This window comes from Trichoderma evansii (genome assembly GCF_050947405.1).
Source record: "Trichoderma evansii strain SZMC 28006 chromosome Unknown GGI43scaffold_3, whole genome shotgun sequence".
Lineage (NCBI taxonomy): Eukaryota > Fungi > Ascomycota > Sordariomycetes > Hypocreales > Hypocreaceae > Trichoderma > Trichoderma evansii.
In genome coordinates, this window is record NW_028145203.1 from 1,278,381 (window position 1) to 1,296,582 (window position 18,202).

General features: G+C 48.8%; 7 protein-coding genes across 7 annotated transcripts; 2 read left to right on the forward strand and 5 right to left on the reverse strand.

Annotated features, from left to right (window-relative positions):
- The first annotated feature begins 208 nt into the window (after positions 1-208).
- Positions 209-961, forward strand: GGI43DRAFT_247385 (uncharacterized protein). Its single transcript, XM_083200769.1, has one exon. The coding sequence runs from the start codon at positions 312-314 to the stop codon at positions 765-767; it is 456 nt and encodes a 151-aa protein (XP_083064117.1). The 5' UTR covers positions 209-311; the 3' UTR covers positions 768-961.
- Positions 962-2,025: 1,064 nt separating this feature from the next.
- On the reverse strand, positions 2,026-5,228 carry GGI43DRAFT_420821 (heterokaryon incompatibility domain-containing protein; the record flags this gene model as incomplete). Its single annotated transcript, XM_083207864.1, has 4 exons — positions 2,026-2,979; positions 3,015-3,317; positions 3,358-3,791; positions 4,934-5,228. The coding sequence occupies 4 exons, from the start codon at positions 5,226-5,228 to the stop codon at positions 2,026-2,028; spliced, it is 1,986 nt and encodes a 661-aa protein (XP_083064118.1).
- On the reverse strand, positions 4,958-7,640 carry GGI43DRAFT_247445 (uncharacterized protein). The gene is made up of 3 exons (XM_083200771.1): positions 7,096-7,640; positions 6,280-7,015; positions 4,958-6,215 (listed from the first exon to the last, which is right to left on the reverse strand). Exons 2-3 carry the CDS (start codon positions 6,900-6,902, stop codon positions 5,279-5,281), a joined length of 1,560 nt encoding a protein of 519 aa, XP_083064119.1. The 5' UTR covers positions 6,903-7,015; positions 7,096-7,640; the 3' UTR covers positions 4,958-5,278.
- Positions 7,641-7,792: 152 nt separating this feature from the next.
- GGI43DRAFT_380477 (S8/S53 family peptidase) lies at positions 7,793-10,773 on the forward strand (the record flags this gene model as incomplete). The annotated part of the gene is made up of 5 exons (XM_083202989.1): positions 7,793-8,044; positions 8,305-8,627; positions 8,679-9,740; positions 9,797-10,112; positions 10,165-10,773. The coding sequence occupies 5 exons, from the start codon at positions 7,793-7,795 to the stop codon at positions 10,771-10,773; spliced, it is 2,562 nt and encodes an 853-aa protein (XP_083064120.1).
- Positions 10,774-10,846: 73 nt separating this feature from the next.
- GGI43DRAFT_247478 (uncharacterized protein) lies at positions 10,847-12,107 on the reverse strand. Its single transcript, XM_083200773.1, has one exon. It carries the CDS (start codon positions 11,725-11,727, stop codon positions 10,921-10,923), a length of 807 nt encoding a protein of 268 aa, XP_083064121.1. The 5' UTR covers positions 11,728-12,107; the 3' UTR covers positions 10,847-10,920.
- Position 12,108: 1 nt separating this feature from the next.
- GGI43DRAFT_247477 (DUF3433 domain-containing protein) lies at positions 12,109-15,395 on the reverse strand. Its single transcript, XM_083200772.1, has 2 exons — positions 15,250-15,395; positions 12,109-15,133 (listed from the first exon to the last, which is right to left on the reverse strand). Exon 2 carries the CDS (start codon positions 14,933-14,935, stop codon positions 12,314-12,316), a length of 2,622 nt encoding a protein of 873 aa, XP_083064122.1. The 5' UTR covers positions 14,936-15,133; positions 15,250-15,395; the 3' UTR covers positions 12,109-12,313.
- A 1,013-nt stretch (positions 15,396-16,408) lies between these two features.
- On the reverse strand, positions 16,409-17,722 carry GGI43DRAFT_380480 (PLC-like phosphodiesterase; the record flags this gene model as incomplete). The annotated part of the gene is made up of 1 exon (XM_083202990.1): positions 16,409-17,722. The coding sequence occupies one exon, from the start codon at positions 17,720-17,722 to the stop codon at positions 16,409-16,411; it is 1,314 nt and encodes a 437-aa protein (XP_083064123.1).
- Between the last annotated feature and the right edge of the window lie 480 nt (positions 17,723-18,202).

Consider the following 18,202-nt stretch of genomic DNA (forward strand, 5'->3'; position numbering starts at 1 on the left):
AAGAAGCGGATTCCAGCGACGGTTGGAATTGATTCTTGATCTTCTCGCCAAGGGCCAAGGCGTGGTGCGATGCTGATGATGCAGGAAAAAGAGACTGGGGGGGCATGGGCCACCTGGACTTGACTGGTGCACGCTCTTTTGCTATTCCTGGAGAAGACGATTCGGGGCGATTACAGTGGGCTTACAGTGGATAGACGCATTGGACTAGTGGGTGGGCGGTGACATCGGGTTACGCGGACAGGTAGATGGCATATGGCCGCAGCGCACAGAGGTACAAGCGGTGCTAACGTTAAGGTAAGGTACATGCATATATGCAAGTTCGTTCTAGCCCTGGTAAGCTCTCGAGGCTAGAGGAGCGCCACGGCCGCAAAAGAGCTGAGCTGCGTCCAGCCACCGCGAACAGCTTTTTTCTCCTTAACAAGGGCGGCGATTCTCCTGGAATTCTCGCGCGCTGCTGGTGCCTGAGCCTGTCTGTACTGTACGGAGCGGCGATAACTGGGGCCCACGTCGATGCAAATGGACGAGCCGGCGCAGCGACTGCCCACTGGGTCGTGCCCTATTTAGAAGGCTGCTGCAAGTATCGACTAGGGGCCGATCTGCGAGCTACCAGTTCCGGAGCCATCCTGCGCTACTCACGCCAGTCATGCGGGGTACATGCGCTTGGCGCGGTCGCTCAACGCTGTCAAAGGTACCGCTGGCACGTATTCCAAGTCTCTCCTCCACTGCGGCGGGATGCCCTAGCCGGTGGCTTGAACCCACGCAAATGAAAATCAACGAATGCGTGGAACCAACGGGTACCTGTTTTTTTTTTTTCTCTCAAGCAATTTTTTTTCGTTTATTTCTACAAATCGCTTTATCATATTTTCGCATGCGTGCATTTTGCTCGCAAACTTGAATCCGGACGTAGCGTCGTAAACGCACGTCATGGCCTTACCGTGACAGTGACGGGGGGCGCAGATCCTTGCGATGGGCGAATACGAGCAAATACATGCATAATTGGTACGTCTAAGTTGGATGCTGGGATGCTTTCCCCAGTGAAATAATATAATCAATCAATCCAGCAGGTCTCATGTCTCAGTTGCGCATCCCTCAAATGTCTGAAATTCCACGCTGGCCCCATCTTCATTCTTTTCGCGCGGCGGACATTTGATCAGAATGGCCACAATGGGATGGAGAGAATCGCTACGAGAAGGCTACGAGAATACGAGCGCAAAGGGGGGCAAACATAAGCCACATGATGCATGCATTCACAAGATTTTCCATAAAGTGGTGTCAAACCACTTTGGCGCCTGCCCAGCACACGATAGATCAAAAACTTGCAGTATCGAAGCACCTGACTCCATGAATCATGAATAGAGAGTACGGAGTACTGGTGAGTGAGTGAATGTCTCGCTCGCCCAGTATTCCAAGACATATATGCGCTTCTCTCACAAGCGCCCATTCCATTACCACAAATGTCGACCTAGATCACCGGAATGCTATCAGGCTATTAGAAGGGTGCCTTGAATCTCGAATCGACATAATCAAAAATTCATTCGCTCCTCCATCTCATTTACGCCACTCCCTTTAATTCAAAACTCAGCCCCAGAGCCTCATTGCAGCTGGAGGCGCAGCAAAGGTTATCAAGGGTACTCGTATCTATGCCCAATTATCGTCGCCCTTGGAATAGGGTTTAATAAATTACAAATGTCCCAGCTGCCGGAGTTTTAACAGAGTTTTATACAATCCAAGATATAGAAACGTAATTATCTGAAGAAGAGTGATGAGTGAAGCAGCTAACTTGTACTCAATGTTTAGCTAGAACGAGACCACAGTTCTCTCTTGGACTCGATCTGTCTAATGTAAATATGTCTTTGTCGTTGTGGTTGTACATGCTCTTCCATGTATACTTGAAATCGAGCACGATATTCTCTTGCTTTGCCTCGCCTCTTTCTTCATAAGCCATGTTCCATAACTACCAATATAATTCAAATGAGTTGACAGATCCTTAATATACAAGGCCTGTCTTCGTGAAATTCACACTATCTATTGTATGCGAAAAGTGCTCCGCTTGAAGAGTCCATAATTGAACTTTTTGTGGGCGTTCCAATTAGCAATGAAAAGCCCGACCCTGGAAGAGACACCGCCTCGCGTTTCAAGAATGAGACCGAAGATGTTGGTATCAGCGTCTCCAATATGGATACACTGCAGGTCACTATCCTTTTCATTCAACTGTTCAAGAAATTGAGATTGGCTATCTGGCCCCTGAGATAGGGACATCACGGCGGGATGTCCAAACAGCTTCCATCCACTCTTCTCATCATATGAGAATGAAGATGAAGGAAAGACCCTTGCCTCTAGTCGGAGAACTCTAGCGAAAGCCACGTCAAAGCGGTCAGTCGGGATTAACTTTTCCATTTCGTTTAATCTCAAGATCTGACCGGCTTCATCTTCGAAAGATACCTTTACATCCACTGCCGTATTCCAGATCAAGGATGTCCACCTAGAAAGCTCTCCTTTGGGGGATTGCGGTAATATGCGGTCTGAACCGGCGTTTTTCGCGTAATTTACCTCGCCAGCCCAGCCAGCCCATGGCCAGGAGGGAAAGTCAGGTCTGCGGCAGGGCCGTAAAGGTCCATCCCAGCAGCTATAAGCATGGCCCCAACAAAGAGCATGGGCAAAGCAACGTTTTGTCGCATCGCCGTGCTTGATAGTAGTAGGAATGCCCCACAACTGAATGATTGGGTCATACGCCTTCTCGAATTTTTTAATTACACCCGCAAATGCGTTTAATGAATCGTGCTGATATCTCAGTTCCCTGGGTGTATAATCCTCGACCGCAGTCAGATATCGTAGGAAGCTGTCTAGGGTGACCTCAGGTCCACTGATGGAGCCAGTAACATTATGCCAGCTATGCCTTTCAAACATGCCAGCTTTTAAATAGCGTGGGAAATCTAATCCGTATTTCTCGCGCAATGCGTTGATGGATCCAGACAAACTCTCACAGCAATTCATTGCACCACATTCAAATAGACTTGTTCGTCTGTAAATACGAGACGGCGGCGACTAAGCAATGCTTCCTGGAAGGTCCATCCTCCAGTGAACCACTTTGAAGAACGGATCGAATCATGAATGTCTCTCATGGTTGATAAGATAGTTAGCCCCTCCATACGCGCGATTGGTTGTGGATGTCGCTGTTTGGACATTACTCCAGGCAGGCCATAGGTCTCATCGAAGCCAGCGGCTGCAATGATTGTTACGACAGCATTCTCATATATAGAGTCCATTTGTCTGATTTGTTCATGTTTCATATCCTTATTGACCTGATCGATGCAAAACTTGTCCACCCAGATATCGGAAGCCAAGCGATTTAGTGACAGCGATTGCGTCCAAGATGACGGGCGGTAGGACAGAAGGGAGATAAAGTGTGCCATCGGACGTTACCTCGAGAGCGTATTGGCCGTAGGCGGTAGATGAGCCCCAGACATAGTTCAGGGCTACATAAAGGGCTTGTGGGTGTCCTCGCTCTACTATGAGAGACTCACAGTCGATCAAGTTTAGGTTTATGACAGACGCATCTTGCTGAGAATAACATGTTTTCCAATGATGTTCTCTACAGTAGCGAATCCACTCTTTAGCAACGGCTGGGTTGAAATAAGTGGGAACTTCTTGGGCAGTAAAGTTGTACGGCATCTCATGGGGCCGGCGAATAACTGCAAATCCCTGCTTAGATCCATGGATACGTCGCTGTTTTCTGTTGGCAGGAAACTTGGATGATACCACATCAATATAAATAGGCTTATTTAAGATGGCTTTATCCTCGCACTCCAGGCACCGTTCGATGACAATGTGCGTGTCTTCGAAGTTGACCCTTCCGCCATCGCTGCCAACCCTACGAACTATGCTGTGCTCACATGCTCGGCAACCGACTATGTGCCTGGCACGCCCGTAACCTGTACCGCAACTGCAGGAACTCAAAACTATCAATATTGGGGACGCGCAGACTTTGAATTTGCCGACCTGAGCTTGGGCACAAGTGCGTATACCAGTAGCAGTTACAATATTGGAATTCAGTACGGCGCTGTGTGCTCGCAGTTCGACCCTCCACAGACTCAGACTGAATAAGGCGAGGTGAAATATTTGGGTTAAAAACGTAATGGAAATACCTGTTTATTAATTCAATAGTTATTTAAGTGCAATAATTCCCTGATTACTAGTAATTATTAATATGTATAAACTACTAGGTACATATTTAACTGTTTGTTTGTTTGTAGATTTAATGACCGTGACTTGGCCGACATCCCTTTATGGTTGGTCCATGTATTACACGACACTTCTCTTACAAGCTCATCATTTCGAATAAAACTGCACAAGTTCAATTTAGTCGTCTCTATAATATATAATGCTCTGTCGCTATCCCGCGTAAATTACATGTAATCAATCTTCTACCCGCTGTCTTGGTGATTTTATCGGGATTAAGCCTAGTGAGTATATATTAAAACTTGCTCCAGCGCTGTAACCAAACTACATGTATCCTGCTCTATCTCAAGTGCTGTGGTTGGTCTTACACCCGTGGCATTCATAGTCAACGCTGCAGCAGATCTCCAGTAAATTAATAAGCGGAGGATTATAAATTCAACGTTTGTCGTTAAAGCCATAGTAATAAAGTCTTTTGTTCATAATAACCCAAAACTTTGTTTCTGATGATAAAAGGAAGCTAAAAACGCCCCTATGTCAGAGTCAATACCTCCCTCATTTGGAGTACCGACATTGGCAGTCCGACTGTCTTTCGTATACGAGAGTAGACTGGCGCTATCAGATGCCTGAAATATAGTTCTTTCTTTCTCATTATCTGATTCGGTATCTTGAGGCAGCGCCCGAAGTGCGAATTCGTGTAAGTGCTTCAAGATGTGCCCATCGATGCCGGTGCTCGGCAGCGTGGGCTCGGACTTACACAACGGACACTCTAGCGGGCCGATGAGTTGTCGCTTGCTGAGTTCCGTGAGGATATCTCGCTGGGGCGCTGGTCCAAGGTTCCCATGCTCTTTTTCTGTGTGAGCCTGCCAGCTTTCGGCACTGTCAAAGAAAACTAGAACTTGGGGATTGGGCTGATCGGATTTGGAGGCCTGTTTGGTGTTGATCGAGCAGGGATTGCAAGTCCATTTCGTTGAAGAATGTTTCGTTCTCATATGCACAAGTAGATGATCTGCATTGACGTACATCTCATCGTCGTTGCTGCATTCTCCCATGATGCATGAGTAGGGTAGAATGTCTCGAGCGACGTGTGCCCTGGAATATATCAGTAATTGGGATGAAAACTAGCCTCTGATACCCACTTCCAACTTTGTTCATTCCTCGCATACGAGTCTGGCAGTTCATCATTGCAGTACGGACAGATTAGCGTCCCGTTTGGCTGGGGCTTTGGGCAACTAGGATAGGCCTGTAATCCCCTAATTTTTGTCATCTTGGTTATCCTTGATGGCGCCTTATCCGTGGATAGATCCGTAGTATCAAAATTGGAGCCAACATCGGTCGCCGTTACTGCAGCAGTGTAGATTGAGCGGGCCCTTTCCACTGGCGCCTCATGCACTTGAGGAGTAATTGGGGTGACTGGCTGATTTTCCTTTACTTTCGAAGATATAATGCTTGTAGGAGGAGCGTTATCCACCACAGCTAGAGTCTTATTTGGCATCTCCCCCTCCCTCCGTATCTGGATTTCGTTTGGTGCCCTTATTGGAGCGGGCTCTCCAGAGTTTATGCTGTAACCTCGCTGGAGACGTCGACGTCGATACTCACGCCCGCGACGGTACTTCACCTCGATAACCATTTCCTGGTTGTACGCATCTGGAGCAGGCCCTTCAGAGTTTATGCCGCCCTTTGGCAAGGGAGCTTCGTGCCAGGCCTTACAGGCTTGAAAATTTCTTTCTGAGACCAAGCCAATATCTCGGAGATGGTCTAGAAAGTAAAAGTCTGGGCGAATCTCGGACATTGTCGCACCGTGGCCAAAGTGGTCGGCAATATGATGCATTCTTGCTCTATAATTGTGTTCTCGCTCATCCGCTGTCTCATCTACCGCGTGGAAGACAGCGTCATCGCAAAACCAGCAAATGCAGTAACGTGGCAGCCTCCACCTGAGATGATGGCCGCAAATATGTTGTACCCAGTCGTCAAAGCTATTTAGATCGAATGTCTCTTCACAGTTTTCATACCCATAAAACTCACACGGGAGCTGTGGGCTATGTATAGCTATGTTAGTACTGGTGATCTAGGTAAGAAATTTGGCGCAACTCAAAGATATACCTTGATGAGACTACGGACATGGAAGACGAGGTTCCGTACGGGTCAGAAGCGGAGGAGCACACGGAGGAGCGCCTGGTAGAGAGGGTCCTGTATGTGCGGGTCATGGAGGCGTATGGTATGGGGGCGTTGGTCATGGAGGCGTTGGCCATGGAGACGTTGGCCATGGAGGCGCGAGTCTTGGGAGCTCGTGCTTTGGTGAAATACTCGATGCGATGTCTACGAAGAATATTTGCACGTATCAGCTTCAACTTGACGGGGCTGAATTTGCTGTCATTGTAGACTCGTTTCATCTTTTCCGTGGCCGACAAGCCCTCAGCGTCTTTGTCGGGAAATTCAGAGTTAATGATTGTTGTGAGATGCTGACGGAATGCTTTAACCTCTTCTGTCTCCTTCAAGGCCTTGTCTGCTCTCTCAACCCGATACATGGCGCCGTCTCTTCGGATGGTGAGAGATATTCTTGTCAGTTGGTCTAGAATAGTTCTGACATATGAGATGTATTCTTCAAGAACCGAATTATTGGTCGAGTCTGAACCCGAGTTGCTTGAAGCATTGTCTTCAACACTCTCCTCATCGGACAATACTTCTGATTTTTTCGAGAAAGACTGTACTTCGTCGAATTCCATTGTGCTATCCGAGTCCTCCGACTCTTCCTCCGAACCAGGGGCTTCTGCGTCATTCTCGCCCACTAACTTAGGAATATCATCTGCTGAGTTTTCTGACTTGTTATCTTCAAATTCTTTTGCTTTGGATCTCACAGTTAGCTACATAATTGTTCTTGGAGGCCAAAAGCTTACCAGCCCCATTATAGATACGCACTGCTCCTTCAACAGAAGATTTTAAAGCATCGAGAAGATTGCAAATGGACTCTCGTGCATCTTGATAGTTCCTCAACCTGTAATCCATCCCCGACTGGTCAAATGATGTGGCTTTGATAGTGGAGCACCAAAAGTTGAAATCGACTTGCGCCGACCGAATCCATGCATGCTCCTTCGCGGTATGCGTATCCAGAACCTCCTTACACGCAGTTGCCCTCCTCGCTATTTCAATGGGTATCTTGACGTCCTCCATATTTACAAAGAGTTTATAATGACATCGCCTATCATCTCCGTCTAGTAGTCGGCGTGATGGCTGATCCTTCGCGGGCAATTGATGAGAGTGGAAATATTCTTTCGCTCAGGCAGCAGCTGCCTTGCTGATTCAATATAGGTACTCCGTACATGTAGTTATTGTTAGTGCTGGGTACTACGCCAATCACTTAAATATCTCAACCATCTGTGAGAAAGAACCAATAGAAATTTGGCAATGAACTTTCATAATCCCTGCCCATGAATTTTACATCAGGCTGTGGTTGCTTGTCTTAGTGGGATGCAGCAACACCTCGCTAATTGTTTCCTGGCCTGAAGTACTCCAAAAATCCAACCCCACTTCATCACCTCTCCCAAGGCACCCATTGCTTGATGAGCATGTCCGTTGCGTGTCTCAATGATTTTCCGCTCTGAATCTATGGAAACCCATGGCAAGAGACAATTACACCTCCGTCCCTTCTCCGGCGATATCCTTCGCTCTCAAAGTCCTCCCAGAATTTCGTAATGTCGTCAAGTCGTTAACGAACCCTACATCTCGCCCTTTCCTCGCTATCCTGGGACAATATCTATACGAGGCTGAAATTTGCATCACGCAGTGGCATGCCAGTGGGTGCCATAAAGGGTCCACAGAGGAGAAGCAGGTTCTGAACCTGCTCACTCTGCTTGAAGAGGCGACTAAGGTTACAAAATTCTCTATAGGTAAAGAGGGCCGCAGTGCTGATTACTTACGATGTAGAAAAGACCGGATTTTCAGAGAGAGAAGCCCTCTACATATATTCCGTCATCCTATTCCAATCTCGGGGCTATCTCATCTATTCTCCGCAGCTTGCCTCAGAGGGGAAAAGAGCGACAAGACGCAATGCGACAAGATGCAATAAATTGTATAAAAAAATTGGGAACAATTGGGAGCCATCCCAAGTCTAATAAAGTGAAACTTAAGGAGGAGCTAGAAAAGCTGGGAGAGCTTACGGGAAATAAATCACGAGGGTGTCTATCAGACCTGCCAACAGAAGGTATCAGAGACGTCGATTGGGCCGAGTATGTGCAAGAGCTGCACTCCATTCTCGGAGAGGCATGTGCTTGTTCTTTGGCAGGCGACCCTGGATTCATCGCAAATGTAGGATTGGCACCCATTGAAATCGAGACGGAAAAGGAGACGGAAAAGGATTCGGTGCCGTTTAGCCTGTTCATTTCGCATCTTCACGTCGACGAAGATACTATCCAGGGCTGGAGGGAGACTCAAATAAGTGTTATTCTTCAGAGGTCTGGACGTCCCAGCTGAATCTTTTCCAAACCTTCTCTGACAATACGCAGTGAAAGTATCACAGTTCATTCTCATATTCCACCCGAGAAATTCTGCAAGCTCATCCGGGAGCAGAGACTCAGTTACCCCGTCCTAAGAGGCACCAAGGGCAGCCTGACCTGGGAGAGGGAAAATCCACAGTTCACCATGGTTGTCAATGAACCCAGTGTGCCCCTGGGTAGCCTCATTGATCACGAGAAACTCAAGAATGATGATGCTTTACGAGTCAAACTCTCTTACCTAGTCGCAAAAGCGGTGTGGCAGTTCTATGACTCGCACTGGATGTCTAAGGCTTGGTCAAAAGACACGATCCATTTCATGAAAGAGGAGAATATCATAGACCAATCGATCCTAGCATATCTGCAGAGGCCCTTTATCACGGCCAAAATAAGTTCCAGCAAACGAGGTTCCTGTACTCCCTGTGCATCAGTTTCAGAGATAAATGACAAACCGGTATCTGCATGCCTTCACGGCTACCCAAAGATTCTTTCTCTGGGAATAATTCTTCTGGAAATTCTCCGCGGCGAGGGAATCGATACGTTTTACAAGCAGCCAAGATTCCTTGATAGTAAGGGCAACCTGCTCAAAGATGCCGACCTGGTTATCGCTGGCTGGCTGATCGGACTGGGGAGGAGGGAGAAGCCTGGGAAAGACAAGTACACTAGCAACACTATGGAACTAATGAAGGAGGTAATCGGATTTTGTATCAAACCAGACGTCGAAAAGCTTGGTCGCGAATCCAAGGAAGTCCGTGCAAGTTTGCGTGCTCACGTCGTGGCTCCGCTGTTTCAACTTTATTCTAAATCATGTCCTGAAGATTATGATCCAGAACCGATTAAACTGTCTCCAGATTCGGCTTTCAAGGGAGTCCCACCATCATTATCTCAAAATTCCAAGTTTGGAGCATTGGCATCCACAATTGCCCCAAACCAACAAGATCTTGAATTACGACAGGTCCAGAATTTCGCTCCCATGCAACGCGGCATTGGCTTTTACGACGGCATTATTAACGACGATACTGTCGACGGTGAGCTACAGGTTGGAGAAAATGAGGCACAGGGAAAGGGAGCAAGGTGAGTACAAGTAGCACCCCGTCACAATTGAGAACTCAGCCCACTGACCAAAGTAGCCGTCAACGGACCGATAAGTGGATCGAAGGATTCCAGAACTTGCTTCTACAACACGATGTCGAGGCTAGGACCGGTCCGAATGTAATTAAGGTTGCCATAATAGACTCGGGAATAGATTATAATCACCTAGAGTTGGATCAAAGCCGTATTAGGGACTGTAAATCTTGGATTGAAAATAGCGATGCATCAGTCGACAAAGTCGGCCACGGAACGCATATCGCTGGTATCATCTTGCAACTCACGACCAATGTTGAATTGTATATTGGCAAGGTGACGGACACCAAGAAATTCAAGAGGAGAGACTTGATCACAGAGGTACGAATCTTCTAAGTCTTTATATTCGGAGACTATGGCTTATGAGAAACAGGCTATAAAATATGCGAGAATAGAGTGGAAAGTGAACATGATCTCTCTATCCTTCGGTTTCGATGAGTCTGACATAGATGAGAGCCACGAAATTCAGAACTGTATCAATGAAAAAATCATAATATTCTCCTCAGCCTCCAACGACGGCGGTGAAGGGAGACGGACCTACCCCGCCGCCTATGACCATGTAATATGCATCCACTCGGCCACACCACAGGGAATTGTTGCCGCAAGCAACCCAAGTGCTATCCCTCGGAAGAACAATTTCAGCACCGTTGGTGAGATGGTCAAGTCTTATTGGCATTTGCCTAAAGTCGAAGAGGAGGGGCAAAATAAAGGGAGGGCGTACGAGTTTAGTTACCAATCTGGCACGTCGATGGCTACTCCTGTGGCTGTCTCGATAGCGGCATTCATGATAGGTTATCTTCGCAAGTACGCAGAAGGCTACAACTGGGGAATCTATCCGTGGACTCCATTGGGAATGCAAGCGATCTTCGAGAAAATGAAGGAAGATCGGGATGGATATGAATGGATTAGCCTGCAGAGGTACTTTCGTCAAAAGAAGACAGTCGGAGAAGTTTTACACAGCTTGAAGAGAAGGTTAAGATGATCAATGCTATTTCCAAGCCTCTCAGATGGGCCAAGGTGATGATAGTAAACTCTTCAGAGGTAGAAATTAACTGCATTTTCATATCAAGCTCTGAGCGATTCGTATCTTGTTTAAAATAGATACAATTTCACTTTGCTGCGGCCCGGGCTATTCGAGGATGATTTCGTCAATAGTAACCGGCTTCTTGAGATCCTGAATCGCCTCACCATCCGAATCATCCGAGTCATTAGCAGCTAATCGGCCATCCTCAACAATAGGTCCCGAGTCTCTCATTTTCAGCATCTTCGACCTGAATTTGGACGTTGTCACCTTTCTCAGCTCCAGCGCAAAGATCTGGCTCCTGCTGGACTTGGCTTTGAACATGGTCGCCGTCTTCTTATGAGTTCCAGCGCCGACCTTTGGATTTTCAGCGTTTCCAAGCGGCATTCCCGCCACGGTGATTTCTCCAATTGGGACCTCGACGTGCCCATCAACCAGCAGGTCGCGCTTGTTTTCAAAGTTGACTGTGACGCCTTCGCATGTCATGATGCCCACCACCACCCACAACGGGTTGAGATACGGCCATTTGATCCACCTGAACACAGTCTCCACGACGGCTGGGTCGGTCTTGCGCTCATCGAAGAATTGGTCTTGCTGTAGTAGCCGCTTGAACCGGATGAACTTGCCTTCTAGATGCACCTTGGTTTCCATGTCGGCGTTGACGTTGAGTCTGGCGATCGACTCGAGCGAGGCAGTGGCCGAGACGCTGCCTTGTTTGCTATTGGTGAGGTCAAAATCGGTGAGACATCCCTCAGTGAATTTGAGTTTGTTCCACTGAGTTTCGTTGACGGGGCAGTAGTCTTGCACGGGACTGAGGTATTGCTTGACGATGGCACCGACTACTTCCCTTTCGAATTTTTCGGTGTCCAGCCACGATTGATATTTTAAGATGACAAACTCGGGATCACCTTTCATTGTGAAACTTACGTTTGCGGCGGTTGTGTTGTAAAAGTTCTAACCTCGACAGTAGTTACGAGACACTTTATGTTTTGATGTATATGAGTTCTATATGTTTGTATTGGAAAATCGAATGTATTTTTTTCTCGGTTTTAACTCCATATTCAAGTACCTGCAGTTCTCGTGCTCTTGTTTGCCCAACGAACAGCCCAACACAGCCTTGTCAGCCTCACGAGAATGCTGCCAATCAGACAAAAGCAAGTACGTCTTGCGGTCTCATGCAGCTCACTCAGGCTGAAACCAGCTTCTCTTGCGTATGGTAGGTGAGATAGTAGCTATATAACTTGTAGTTCAATACGATTTACGTAGAAACAATAGAATTATACGAGAAGATATATAAGATTGTTTCGCGAAGATGGTTTTGGAAACAAATACACAAGTTCAATTTAGTCGTCTCTGTAATGCATAATGCTCTGTCGCTATCCCGCGTAAATGCATCGAAATTCTATGTACGGATATAAAACAAATAAAACCAACCAAGCCCAAAAATAATATCGAGCGCAAAATTAATAAAGGAAAGAAAAAAGCCAGAAAATCCACAGGCTTATAAAACATCCCACTGCATATTCCATGGCTGCGTCCCCTCCTTCAAGCAGATGCCATGCTTGTAATTGCTAATCAGCTCCTCCTGATCCACGCCGCAGTGCTTCTGCCCATCACGTCCCACAAACCATCCCAGGCCGTACACCTTGTACTCGCCCAGCTTCTGCCGCACCTGCGATGCGGTGAACTTTTCTGTGCCCACAAAGTCGTAGAGCATCTTGCTTTGATGGATGTACGCCAGCACCGAAGCGATGGTGTTGGGTTGGCGTGGCAGAAAGGCGTGTCGTCGACGGAAGAAGACGACGAGCGCAACGACCACCATGTAGAGCAGGATGAAGAGCGACGTTGCGAAGGATACGTAAAAGGACTTGACTGTCTCTGTGCCAGAGTTGACCTCCCAAGCCTTGTCTGCAGAGTTCCAGGTCAGGAGGAAATCGTGCCCGTCAACAGTAGCAAGACCCGCCACCATGACAGTCAGGAACTCGGTCATGATACTGCCAAATCCAACAAAGAAGACGAGGAAATGGCCGTTCAAGAGCGCCCGTATTGGCATGTAGCCAAAGGGCAGCGCCGTGTAATCCAGCAGCAGGGTTTTGGCTGGTGCGTGCCTCTTGGAGAGGATGTAGTATGGCTCCATCATCCGAACGCCCGTCTCCATGCCGCCCCAAACCATTTTTATGATGACAGCCATTATGGTGACGACAAGTGGTGCTTTATTCGTCACAATTTCCGCGGGTGTAAACAAAAAGACGGGGATGAACCCGGCGAATGCAAGAATTCCAATAATCATGGGGATGATGCCCGCTGGGCGAAGCAGGATAGGGTGTGGGTTCGTGGGTAGGTCAAAGTCGTCATACTTGTGCTTCTCACTGGAAGTCACTGGATGTAGATTTGATGAATTAAACTCATCGGGCGCCAGGGACGAGTTCAATAGAGTATAGCGGTTATACTTGAGCTTGTTATGGATGTCGCGGGGAGAAGCCGTGTCCATGTCCTTGAAGTCCATGAGAATGTGGCTCACCACTGCCATAGATGCGAGACCAGCGATTCCCCGGATGTCGGACATGAGGCCGGATTTGCGTGACTGGAGAAAATAAAACAGAATACAGCCTAGCACAGCAATCACCGCCAGCGTCGATGTCAGGAGCCGTGACCATACAGAGTTGAAGTTGAGATTCTTGTATCCATTTGGATTGGCCATGCGCGTCTCTCGGTTCGGCGCGAGCACAACCGCAGCGGCAGCAAACGTTGGCACAAGCGACACAGCGAAGATGGTGGCGATGGATGACACTGCTACGGCATAGTGGCCCTTCCACATGGCTTTGAATGGCCGATAGAAGTTGAAACTGGTCACGTAGTCGATGTTGAGAGACTCGGCAGCCACAGCACCGCCTTCTTTGGATAGCTGATAGAAGGCCTCCAGACGTCGGACCTCAAAGTCGGTAAACTGCCATAAAACACCGTATATGACGGCCAGTAAAGTGGGTGCAAATTTGATGACAAAGAAAAGACCCTGGTCCACTTCATCTGGAGATGTAAACTTAACGAGAGGATCGTTTTTGTGCATTTGGAATAGGACCTCTTGCATAACGGCCAATGCTATCGAGAGGAGAATCAGCGACAACAGATAGGGCCATCGCATGGAGAACGGCTTCCAGTTGCACTCTGGGTAGAAAGTTTGAGTGTTCTTATCCCTGCTGCTCTTCTCCTTGATACTAGATGCTGATGAGTATGTTGAGTACGTCGACTGTCGCAGCGCACCAGAAGAAATGTTGGGTCCTTCAATGTTACTCAGGTCGGCGCCCACCGGCTCCTCCATGATGACTTCGATGACCTCGCCGCGACGGTTGGCCTCGTCTTGGCCCATGTGACGCAGTGTCTCGGAGCGATTTAGGCGTTTGCTTGCGTTTCGTAATGAGAATGATCGACCAAAGCCAGGCTTCTCAGAAACGGGCGACGATAAGAGCTCCTCGCTGCGCATCTGAGAACCGGCTCGGAATCCCTGACCTATACCCCCAGTTAAATGACCCTTTGACTCCTCCTCTTGTAGCTTCCTGATAAACTCGTCATCTTGTGCGCCCAGCGGCCCCATAGTTGCTGTGAAATCGAATGCCGGCACGACGTCATCCTCTTCTTCGTGGATGGCCGCATATCTTCCTCGCGACCCTGGTCCTGACATGCCCATGGTGGCCGCCGACGTGAGCAGTGACAAATCATATGGTTCTTCTTCCCTTATGCTTTCGGGAACTGTTTGATGTACTGCAGAATAACTCGGTTTACGACCCCTGGATGAAGCTCTCGCAGGCTGGCCGGTCTGTAGAGGAGCGGGAACATATCTACCACTGATGCCCGAGTACGAAAATGAGTCGGTCCAAGGAGAGACTGGCGAGTAGGTCTGAGATCCATATGCGTTTGGAGAAGACACCGTAGAGCTACGTTGGTCATATTCGGAATTTATCGACACCATGGACTCCCGCCCTCGCAGCGGATGAGGGACTGGTTCGGGTTCACGATCGCCAGCGTCAGACAGGCCGGAGACTCTATGCGCGAGATGGTGGTCTTGGTGCTGCCCCGCCCAGGGTTCTCTGAGGGGCTCTTGGCCCTGGTAGTTATTATACGACATGGTGTTGCTGGGAAATCATCGCTGAGCTGAATAGATTAGAGAAGGAGAGAGAGAGAAAGGTCACAGGCGAGAGCTGTAGCCTGTACTGATTGTTGTATGCCAGCTGAATAATTGCTCTGTGCTAAAACGGGTAGCGGATGGCGTGGAGTGTAGTACCCGAAACTAATGTTTGCGACACAGCCGTAGAGGCGATAGTAACTAAGGCGAAGGATGGTAAGACGAGAAACGCAAACCTTACAAGGCGAGCTTATCAAACGAATGGCCAAACAACTCGCTCTTTAACAAGAATAGAATGAAGATGACAAGGAGATTACAGATTAAGAAGAGTTCAGAACTGATCCGGCAAAGTGGAGGATCCAAAAAGTCCGTCATCGACCAGTTCGCTTCGTAAAAAGCCTGTTCCACGACATGGGGACTCGCAAAATAGCTGGTAGGGCTGGTCAGCCACCCTGGGATGCTACGCCAGGCTAAGCAAAAAGCTCAGCTCAGGCCTCCGCCTCTCCCATGCGGTAGCGTCCATTTTTGGGTGGTGAGTGGTGGTGTCTATTGTTCCGCCCCCAAAAAAGGCTGTTGGTTAGCGGCGTCTATTGCGCCAAAGAAGCCCGGTGGGTGATAGTAGTTTCGCTAATAGCCTGACTCTGGCTAAACCCCTGGCCTGGGTTGGGCTATGATTGGCTAATGCTTGGAAGTAAGCGGTGGTCGGAAACGGCACAACCAACTGGATGGAAGGAGAAGAACAAAGAAAAGTGTCTAGACGGAAAAGCTACGTGCCACCACCACGCCGTGTCCAAAAAAAGCAACAAGCTAAGCTTGTCCATTGTTGAGCCTCACCTCACGGCGGCCTTTACGTGTGTGGCGGATGCGATGATGAGTAAATGAAAAAGGGGGCCAGTGAGCGGGATAAGGCTTTCCCGTTTGCTTGTTTGCACTCTTGTTGCGGATTTGATTGCCTCCGGCGATCTTAAAACAAGAGAGTGAGATTATAGTGCACGATGAGAAGAGCATTAACAGATTAAATGAGTGGATGGCTGGATAGCCGATGGGATACACGGGGAAAGAGTTCAGAACCGTCGAGCTAAGCCGACAGATCGGGGAATATAAGTTGTTATCGTAAGCACCTCTAAATAAAGACCTGGACATTGCTGCTCCTTGCCATGACAGCGCGGCTTATTTTATGAGAAACATTCTTCCGATCTCCACAGAAGTTAATGCGACCCGTTGGTACAAAGTACATGGTATGTTCATTTCTATTAATGTAGCACGCTTTGCTGAGCTTGCTAAGCTGGAATTTAAAAAAGAAATTTGTTCTAGTAAAGTCTCCCATGACAAAAACCATAAACACAGTCCCGTAAAATCTTTCTTCCCTTACATTGCCGAGAACTCCCAATTCAATGCTTTCCGCGCCGTGTTTCCCAAAAAAAAAAAAGTTCAACTGAACCACATTAACTCGAATCAATCGTGGGTCCCTTCTTTTTATAGCATCAGCCATGCCGACGCAACCAAAGTCACAACGCTCGCCCAGCTTAAAAACAAGCCTCTCGCTCCTCGCATCAGTGACGCAGCATCGCTCGCCTGGACCTTTCCGCAGCACGTATTGTTATACGTGACGTTGTTTAGTCTCGCTGCAGCCTCGAATACAGATCCCGGCGGCGATCCATAGTTATAATAGTCCACATTCAGGATATTGGGTGCGCGTCCCCAATCAGCACGGCAGTTGTTCGCGGCCAGACCGACGCTGCCATAGCCCTCGGCCGCATTGGTCTCGTTGAGCAGTGATACGGCCGGCACCAGCAACTCGATGCTGAAGACGTTGAACTCGGCGTTGAGGTTGTGGTTCATCAGGTAGAGGCGTTCCTGGGCCGCTGAGGTAGACAGATCCGGCGGGCGCTGCACGGTGCAAGGGAATGCTCGGTCCACGGGGTCGAAAGGCGTCTCCCACATCTGCGAGAACTCGTCCATGAGCCATGGGTAGGCCGTCTGGTTGGCCTTGTAGTCCAGAAACATGACAACGCGGCTCCCGTGGAGGATGAGGTTCTCCAGCGTGGGCCAGTCTTCTATGCCCATGGGGAAGACGGTGGGCACATATGTGTACTTGAGGATGCCCGTCTCCTGGATGTAGGGCACGTAGATGGATGGGTCTGAGTAGTTGCCGTTCTCCAACAGAATCGTGACGACGTCATAGGGATGGGCGTCCACCCACTCGTACACCTCGCTCAGCCATTCATTGATGGGGCCGGCATCGAGCAGATCGCAGGTCGTGTGGCAGAAGTGTGGTACTGAGCTGTTGGCCGGGAACTGCATTTGCGCTTGCAGGAATCGCACACCATCGTCCAGCTGCGTCTTGACGTCCAGCTCCTGGTTGGAGCCCGAGTTACCGGGCCGCACAAAGGGTGAGTTGTGGCAGCCGACCTGCGTGATGTTGCTGAACTTGCGCGTGCAGAACTCGACGTGGTTATTGCAGGGCTGCGTGTTAGTGGGCTGCGGCACACCAGTGCCCGTCGCCGTGACGTTGGCGCCGTTGGTGAACGAGCCGGTTGGGAAGCTGGCGCTGACGGTGCTGGAGGAGCTTGAGCCTGAGCTCGTGGACTGAGTGTGTGCGCCGGTGAGTGTGATTTTAGAGCTGTATGAGTGGTAGGCGCCCGTGGGAACTGGATCGCCGCCGACTCGCTGCGTCTTGGTTCCCTGGTAGAAGGTGAGGCCACTAGTGTCTGAATACGACACCTTTTGCGCCGTGATGGCCTGCACCAGCAGCGCCAGCGCGCTGAGAGCTGAATACGGGACTCTCATTGATGCTGATGTGAAGTTGGATGTAGAAGATTAACGTTAATATTAAGCCCGGTGCTCGAGCCTCCCCCTAGGAAAATTTCAACGTTCCCCCAGACAACCTGGTTCAGGAGTAGTAGTACCCAATTCTTTATCAACCAGAAAACTGTATTCCTAATACCGGAGCTGAAAATAGAAGTCCGAGAAAGATTGGCAATGTTCGATGACAAAGGAAGAATAACGTGGAATCACCGGCATCCAGGCCGGGTGCCGTGCCGAAGGAAGCGTATTCCGCCACGGGGCGATGACAGTTTCTGGAGCTCGTAAAACGGCGATCGGGAGACAACTCAGAGGCTCATCCACTTTTAGAAGAAAAGCCTCTCGTAGTCGTCATCAACTACCGGAAGAGAGCAGGTAAGTAAGGGAAGCTGAGAACCAGCCCAAAAGCCAAGACGTCACTGCCACTCTCCACTTAAACAAGGGGGTAAATTGCCCAATCGCTAG